General features: G+C 32.6%; 1 protein-coding gene across 1 annotated transcript; it reads left to right on the top strand.

Moving 5' to 3' along the window:
• Nucleotides 1–365: 365 nt before the first annotated feature.
• Nucleotides 366–7,963, top strand: LOC108977734 (solute carrier family 26 member 6; the record flags this gene model as incomplete). The annotated part of the gene is given in 6 exon segments (XM_018947591.1): nt 366–404; nt 3,501–3,949; nt 4,207–4,804; nt 5,315–6,058; nt 6,128–6,276; nt 6,838–7,963. Coding segments are annotated over 6 exon segments (2,535 nt in total), but the record flags the coding sequence as incomplete, so codon positions are not given.
• Nucleotides 7,964–9,768: the final 1,805 nt, after the last annotated feature.

Raw genomic sequence — 9,768 nt, 5'->3', positions numbered from 1 at the left:
TCGTAACACTTCAACAATTTTACCATTAAATGCTATTCTCGCTGATAAAGAGTAGTGATTTAGAATTGCTTGCTAGCACGCGTTGTGTTTATCGCAAAACTTGACATTTGACATATCAGTATAAACAGATAACTCTATGTAAATATTAAGTTCGCAAGTAAGTACAAATTTGTCGCTATTCGTCACACAAGCATAGTGGGTAATTGTGGTATTAGTTGCGCCTCCCAAAATTCGCATTCACTTATCACCCACAGCTGATTGGCTATGTGTTGTTGACAGCGATTTCTTGCCCAAAACCGTGGTGTTGTCTCATCTATTGACCGTTTACGTTCGCCTGTTACTTTAGTGTTGCGCAGTGATGTACATGTGTCTACGGGATCGTCGGGTTCAGTCAACGACTTTCGGTACTGGTTGAGTAATTTACTTATTTTTGCATTGATTTAGAGTTGTTTGCTATGATCGTGTAAATGAAACCTTGCGCAGCTGTTGTCGCCAAATAAGCTGATACAAATTACAGAATTTCAACTTGATCACCTGATCAAAAAATATGCATATTTAGTTCGCACATGATCGTTATGCATATTTTTTTCATCACTCATCCATGCTACTGACCTATGCTTTGTCGTCGACAAGATTATTTATGATAAGTGCGAGTCCATACTGCTGCTCGTATGTAGTTTTCATAGTACATACAGACACGAACGCGTTACACTCATGCAAATATTTGCTGTGACAGTTTATAAGATATTCTTGTTGATTAGTTAAATTAACTAAAACAACAAGAAATATTATGAAAAAAAAAATACTTTAGAAGTAGGAGGAGCTGCTGCATTGATTTTTTGTTTTCCGCCAATATGTGACTCTGGCTGGACAGCTTTAAAAGGCCACGTTTACAAGTTATAAAACGCAGTTAGCCAAAAGGTAAGCTTCTGTGAACATACATATGTACATTTGTGCCTGGACTGTCGGCGTATTAATAATTGGTAAAAAATTAATAAATAAATAATAATTACATAACTTTTAGAATGTGAATGAAATCCTTTCTAAAACTGGTATATCAAATTTTTAACAAAAGTGTAAACATTGTTGTAACATAAATCAACTCAAGGAAAAAATAGTAATTATTGTTACCTTTAATAAAGTGTAAGCGCCTTGTCGGTTGCGTTTGGCATGGAAGAAAATCAGTAAAAGGTATTAAACGATCGCGTAGAAAAGTAGGATTGCTTTGTATAGAAGTTTCCGTTTTCTCTAAAAGAAAAATAGTGGAACATATGTGGATGGTATTTAAAATTCATTTATATTCGTTATTTCAAAAGTGAGTTTTAGCATAGCAACGCTTTAGAGAATTAAATTTATGCTTGTTATATGAAATAAGTTATGTGGATTCTAATTGATAGAATTTCGAATCGCGTAGAAAAGTAGAAGTGGTTTAAAAAGAAGCTTCAGTTAAACATATACTCATTTTCAGCAAAAAAAAATTATGTAGAACATATGTGGATGGTATTTAAAATTAATGTATATTTTTTATTTCAAAAGTGAGTTTTAGCATAGCAACGCTTTAGAGAACTAACTTGACGCTTATTATACATACATATGTCATGTAAATAAATAATGTGACTATTGTATGTAAGTTCTAAACTGTACTATGTAAGTTCTAAAATGTCGGAACGAATTGATCGCGTAGAAAAGTAGGTTAGAAAATTGCTTTAGGAAGAAGCTTCCGTTAAAAATATACTCATTTGCATCAAAAAAAATTGTGGAACATATGTGGATGATATTTAAAATTCATTTAAACTTGTTATGCGTTATTTAAAAAGTGATTTTTTGCGTGGTCACATTGAGAATATTAAATATTAAATTAAAAAAGCTTAAGCGCTAAAATGTCGTAAATCTTTTGAAAGTAAATTAAAAAAAATATATATATAAAACTAAAACAAACAAATGTGTAACAAAAAATGTAAGCTGCTTATTTAAAATATTACACAAAGCTTTAGAGCGAGATGTGATAAAAGAGGATAAAACATTATAATATACACTAAAGAACATTTATTTTATTTCATAACCTATAATTGTTTACTTCCACTAAAAGTGGTCTCATTTATAGAAATTTGAAGAATAGTAATATTTATAATTTTGTTTGTTAAATATTGGTTTATTGGTTCTGGAACCTGTAAGCTACTTTATAGCTGTATAAATTTTGGTTAGTAAACGCCAATATGACATACATATGTATATGGATGTTCCAATAAGGTATTGTTGTTCCAAATGATTGAGTTTTGGTATAAGCTTCTATTAAAAAGTGTCGTGCTTGAGTGGATTGTCATCTAAAGTAGCGCTTTTGTGTGCGATAAATTTTAGATGGTGATGTGACCTATTAAAACAAATTTTTACCATCGAAATGTCAAATAAAAAAAGTAGAACGTATGTGGAACGTAATTAAAACTATATTTTTTAATGAAATATAATATTAGGATTTATTAACTTTTTGAATTTATTTTAATGCAATTAGGAACCATTACCACATGTAAAAATACGACCAACATGTTTTTCTACCTATTTAGAAAATACAAATTATGTGGAAAGTATGTGGAACTTATTTTCAATTGTACTTTTTTAAATAAAATATTGTAGTAAATTTATGGGAAAGTTGAAAATACGACCAACATGGTTTTCTACCTATTTAGAAAATACAAATTATGTGGAAAGTATGTGGAACTTATTTTCAATTGTATTTTTTTAAATAAAATATAAGGTTTAGCAACTTCTTCAAGTTATTTCATGTTACAGTGTGTTATTTCCCATATATTTGCAGTAATTTTTCACGTTTTTTGATGACAGTATTGTATAAACTACTTTATAGTTACCACATTATTATTATTTTTTTTTTGTCAAAAACGTTGCTTATATTAATTTACAATCAGCTGCTATCTATGTAAACAGATAATTTTTACCACCATTTCACATAGCAATCGCGGTATCTTAACTTGGCAGTGTAAAAAAATTCATGACATAACTTCAATGCAACACATTTTATAGTATAATCTCTGAAAACAACAATTGGGCTTGTACATTTGCAAATAAAGTCACTTGTATCTGGTGGTATATATTTTATCAGTACTCTGCCACACTGATCCAATGTCGAACTGCAAATAAAGATAACAAGGGCCATATTTTTTATGATTCTGTCAACTGCCAATTAATCAAAATGTTTGAGTACACGTCTTCTAGCTGGCAATTAAATGTCGATACACACTTACATACATGTGTTTATCAATATGAATACGCATGTACGGACGAGTAACTGTAAACACATACATACATATGTGTAGAATCAGCCATCTGATTAGTTTGCTATCTGCTGATATTTTTTTATGTACTATATATGCATATGTGTATAATATTTAGCCAAAACAAAAAATATCACACACACACACAATTCAGTACAACAAAACTTTAATCGAAATATGTTTTTGCTTTTCTTTCTCCTTATCAAACGCTAGAAGCCAATCAATTTGAAAAGCGTTCGTAAATTTGCAGTCGAACAATTCAAACGCAGACGCGCACCACACGGCAACGCAACAAGACAATCAACATCATTGGCAGCTGGCAGCGTAGGGGTAGCGAATAGAGTGTACGTTGGCAACGGCGATGAAGCAGGCACTTCGTCAGCAATATCATTGAGCGCTGGTAGCATCAAAGTAACACGATTGTCATCAGTGGACGCACTAGAACTAGCAAGCGTAGTAAAAGTATCGAAGCCGACCGGAACTAAGCCCAAGCTTCCGAAACGTTTACGAGCGACAGCAATACCGACATCAACAGCGATCACACCACGCACGAGCTTACGCCACAAACAGTATAAACAACGTCTACAACAGCATCCGTACACCGATGTGGTAGTGGATGCAAGCGAATCGAGAAAGATGGCACAACACAATGGTGATAATGAGTGAGTAAAACTAAGAGAAAATTTAAAAAGAAAACATTTACTCAATTTCAAATATCTCTCACACTCACACTCACACTTTCACTCCCTCTCCTAACCTGTCTCTTATACACATCTAGATGTGTATAAGAGACAGGTGATAATGAGTGAGTAAAACTAAGAGAAAATTTAAAAAGAAAACATTTACTCAATTTCAAATATCTCTCACACTCACACTCACACTTTCACTCCCTCTCCTAACTTTCTCTCACTCACCGCAGAACTAAACCTCTCACAGAGGCATACCTAACGGAGAAGCCGAAAATACAACCGAAATATGACGTGCATCGTGATGTCTTATCCCACGAGGTGGTCATCAAACAGACTGGCTATGGTGCGCGCGACAAAAGCATACCATCGGGTGTACGTCGCTCTTGGGAGCATTGGTCCTTCCTATCGCTATTTGTCGGCATAATACCGATTGTACAATGGTTGCCACGCTACTCGCTGCGTCGTGATGCTATGGGTGATCTTGTAGCTGGTATAACGGTGGCCATTATGAATATACCCCATGGTATGGCGTATGGTATATTGGCAGGTGTGACACCGGGTTGTGGACTCTCGCTTGCCATTTTCCCCGTGATAGTCTACATGATATTGGGCACATCGAAGCACATATCGATTGGCACTTTTGCTGTGATAGCTATGATGACATTGAAGGTGGTACAAACATATGCCACCGAAGATCACTTGTTACTAGCACCGTCGGTGGTGATAAATGGCACGTTGGGTGATGGAGAGGAAGCCGTAAAGGTGGCTGAGATAATAACGCCCGTCGAAGTGGCAACAGCGTTGGCGTTTTGCACGGGATTGCTGCATGTAAGTATTGTGAAGGGTGGGAATTAATGGAACTTGAGTGGAACGCTGAAAGTTGTAGCTTTTTGAAAAGAAGTGTCTCTTTTATTTAATTAAATTAATTTAAAAAAAGTAATATTTGGTTGGTTGTGAGACCAAATAACTTACGTTAACGAGAAAATTTTTAGTGCACGGTATTAAGCGGTATAATGAACGCCAATATGTGGAACGTGTGTGGAACCAATGTGGGTTCTATGTGGAACATATGTTTAACTAAAATCTATTTATAATGTAAGTTAACGGATGTGAAACATATGTGGGTCGTATGTGGATCATAAATTTAATTTGATGCAAAAATAATTATTTAAAACATTTAATTTATTGTTTAAAAAGTCCGTAAGGCAATAATAACTTGGAACGTATTACGAAAATTTATATACAATGCTTTCCAACTTTTATCGTTTTTACCAAAAACGTACCAAAATTTCCCACTGTATTTGTGTCACATAACATTTCTGTTTTTCTATCTTACAGCTCGGCATGGGCTTCTTTCGTCTGGGCACATTATCAGCACTACTAAGCGAACCACTTGTCAATGGCTTCACTACTGGCGCTGCCGTACATGTCACCGTTAGTCAGTTGAAAGATGTGCTCGGCGTGCAAGTGCCACGCTATAAGGGTGCTTTTAAAATTGTCTTTACCGTCATCGATCTCGTCAAGTCTATACCAAAAACGAATATCGTAGCGCTTGTAATTTGCCTCTGCATTATGATCTTCATGACAATCTGCAATGAATGGCTTAAGCCCTGCCTAAAGAAACGCTGTCGCTTGCCTTTCCCCGGCGAGTTGATATCCGTTATAGGCGGTACCTTGATCTCACGTCTACTCAATCTGCATGACAACTATGGTGTGACTTTAGTCGGTAATATTCCAAAAGGCTTACCAATGCCTGAACTGCCGCGTATGGATTTAGTACCAGTGGTGGCGGTGGATTCCATTGCTATAGCGATTGTCAGCTTCTCAATTGTCATGTCTATGGGACTGACATTTGCGCGGAAACATGCATATGAGGTGCGTGCAAATCAGGAACTCTTTGCATTGGGCATGGCCAATTGTATTTCCAGTTGTTTCTCTTGCTATCCACTGGCATGTTCGCTGTCGCGTTCCGTTATACAAGAGCAGACCGGCGGTGTGACACAGATAGCATCACTCGTATCAGCCACATTGATTATAATGACATTGCTGTGGATGGGTCCATTTTTCAGCACACTGCCACGGGTACGTATTGAACGGCATCCTCATCCAATGAGTTTCTTTGAATTTACAGAGTTCTTATTTGCTTTGTAGTGCGTACTGGCGGGCGTTATTATTGTCGCGCTAAAGCCAATGTTCCTGCAGGCCAAAGAGCTTAAGAAATACTCTAAACAAGGCAAGTTGGAGCTTCTCACATGGCTTACGACCTTTATACTGGTGGTATTGATCGATATTGATTATGGGTGAGTACTCGTATGAAGGATTTTAATAACTCCAGTAAACAAACGACTGGAGTAGGAGCTAGAAACTTTTGAATAAAAGACATGTTGTTCTTGTAACCTTAAAGCTACTAAGCGGACTGTTCCTAGTTACTTATAAATCGAGGTTTTGATTGCATATACCCGGAATAGAGCGGCCGTTGTGACAGATAGCTCTTTATCCTGTGAATAAGAGATGTAAAGTCCACATTCCATCTCAGAAGACAGACCGTTTTCATGTTAATGTGGTTTTAGTTAGATCAGTTGAATGAAAGTGTTATGTAGTTCTAGTATGTACTATGGTTTATTAGCTACCAAATAGAATCATTAGAAGGTTATGTTTTTTAAAAACAAAACTACTTTTTTTTTTCTTTTCAAATCCATAAACCCTTTTTAGTAGAATAGGTCTTTCTATTACTTAACCTATTTCCCACAGGGCTAACAATTTCATGTCTGCTGTCTTTATATGAAGCTGAAACTCTCCCAACAATTGCCTGATTCCGGCTCTCCTTACTTATACTAATTCCCTCTCCTTTCAATTCACAGCCTTCTCATCGGCATATTAATTTCATTACTGGCACTCTACATAAAGGGTCTGAAACCATATTGCTGCCTATTGGGCACCATACCCGAAGCACCCGCCGTCTATGTGGATCTCAATCATCATCGAAACGCGGTTGAAATGCCCGAAACGAAAATCTTCCGTTACGTGGGCTCACTAAATTTCGCTACGAACATGTATTTCCGACGTTCACTATACGACATTATCGGTTTGGATATGAAGAAGCTGCAACGCAATAAGACAGCCGTACAACAGAATGGCAAAACTATTGAAAATGGTGAAGTGTCACAATTGAATGCTTTCAATTTCCTTATATTGGATTTCTCCATGTTGGGTCATGTTGATGTGGCGGGTTGTAAAGCGATAACCGATATCATGAAGGAGCTTAAAGCGCTGGGTGTGCGTTTATTCATCTCCAGCCCATCGGATCGCGTGTACGATACATTAGTGCATAGCATGGCGTTGGGCGAGGGACCTTTCGAAACTTTCCCCACACTGCATGATGCTGTGGAATATGCCAAAGCTTGCCGGCTGGCATGAGACTTAATGTACAGATTTGCAAATGGGCGTGTAAGATATATAAATAATAATGTCTAAGGCATTAAGTACACTGTAAATAAAAGTGTAAATAAAAGGAGCTGTGAAGCAAACCAGGGGTTGCTAACTCCGCTAATAAATACAATTGCGTAGGAATTTTATATACATTTTAGGGAGCTTGTACCTTGAGTGAGTGTTAAGAAATAAAAAACCATAAAGAAATAATAATAAAATTAAGCAAAATTAAACTTTATTAGCGTGCCTATAGCAAATTGTAAAAAATTCTTTATAATCATAGTTAAAATTTAATTGACTTATTAATGTTAAACATTTATATTTTGTGTTTTTATTGAAATTGCAACCACCTAATAAAAAATATATACGAAAGAAGGTACAACGACGTTAACTACAAATATAAATTATTTATTTTTATGTATTTATATATAAAAACAATATACAAAATGAAAAAATTTATTGTAATATAAGTTAAAAATAAATGAAAGCTTATAAATGAATAACATTACAATGTACAGCGCGTTTTAAAATTCATAAAAACCAATTTCAGCTGTTTTAATAATTGTATTGTAAAGAATAATAATATGAAATTATTGTGAAATATGTACTTAGTGTTACATACAATAGGTATATACATTTGTAAATTTATAAAAAAAATTACGCAGAAAATGTAACTGTTTACCAAAAAAGTCATAACTTAATTAAAAGTATTTATTAAGAAAAGAAAGGAATGGGTTTAAGTAAAAAAAATATATATTTGAATTTTTATTAAAAAAAGACGAGAATCAATTAAATTGTAATATTGCTTATAACAACAACAAAATGTAATGCGAAATTTTGAATTTTTTGTTTTTTGGTAAGACATAAAATTATTTGTAGAATAACTTATAATAAACAAATAATTTAAAAAAATATGATAAAATAACTTTATATAAAACTATAATATTAAAATAAAGCGCTTTGTATGGCCAGAAAACCTTAAAATTAAATAAAATCAAAATTTTATACAAATTTTGTTTTTAATTCAGCTAAATATTTTGTTGCTGTACACATTTTTATTACAAAGTTAAAATTCTGTTTGGGATTAAATTATATTAATTGAATGATTTTTTGTAGCGTTTTCGTTGACATTTTTTTCAACGTTAAATTTTTTTTATTTTAATTTTTTTTCATATTAAAAAAAATTATTGTCAATGTTGGAATTGTAAAAAAAAACTATGTTTCCGCACTTTTTTTTCATTATAAAATTAAATCTTATTAATTTAAAGAAAATTTGTGGAACGCAAGCTCCAAAACTTAATTTAAATGCTATAATAATTAAAAAGTGTGTATTTTATAAAACGAAAAAAATAAACTGTTTCCGCAATTTTTTTTTTCATTATAAAATGAAAATTTAATTTGAGGTTAAATGCTATTATGTAATGGAGTCAATGGAGTTTTATATCGCAATGTGTTATTGTCATTGAAATGAATGTGAATATCTAAAAACGTAAATTTCTTTAAATGCATTGGATATATCTAAATTGCAAGATTAAAAATAAATAAATTGAAAAAGTAAATAGATTTAAAAATTTGAAATATACAGAGAAAATATTACGATATTATTGTTTTTTTGTTTTTAAATTCCTTATATTATATACAATATTGTGTTTTTTTAAATTCCTCTTTGTTGGAAAGTTATTTTTATGTTTATTTTTTAATTTATTACCAAAAAAGTTTTAAATTGAAATGTAAAAGTTCGCGAAAAATACAACAAAAAAATAAAATAAACAATAAGTAATTAATTGTTGTTAATAATAATACATAGAAACTTACCGCAAATATGTGATGTATTTTGTGCATGATTAAACGTGTTGTGCAATATTTCAAGTAAAATAATATATAATATAAGCATATATTAAATATATATATAAGTAATTAGCTAGTTAAATGAGACTAAACGATTAACAAGTGCCTCCATAAAAGCCAGCCATAAGAGGTGTCTAAATACTACAGATATATGTATATATATATAAAAATGTACATATATATCTACATATGTGTATAGACAATGGTGCTTAGAACTTAATTTATAAAAAAATAAAAAAAGCAGCCAGTGCTTTATATCTATAAGTGGAACGATTATTTATAACTATTTCTTTAAATAAATAAAAAAAAATAAAAAAACATTCAATAAAAAATACATAACTAGTGCTTGAGAGTCAAAACAGTAATATTTTTTTAAAGCAGCGTTAATTGAAAATTTATAATTTAAAAGTAAATCACGATTTGATTATACTTATTTTTTAATTAGAAAAATTTCAAGTATTTGTTTATATTTATAGCGTTTTACAAGGGGATATTGAAATAAATAAATTTAAATT

The sequence above is a fragment of the Bactrocera latifrons genome, unplaced genomic scaffold (assembly GCF_001853355.1).
Source record: "Bactrocera latifrons isolate USDA-ARS-PBARC rearing strain unplaced genomic scaffold, ASM185335v1 scaffold_95, whole genome shotgun sequence".
NCBI lineage: Eukaryota > Metazoa > Arthropoda > Insecta > Diptera > Tephritidae > Bactrocera > Bactrocera latifrons.
This window is presented reverse-complemented; position numbering and strand designations above follow the sequence as displayed.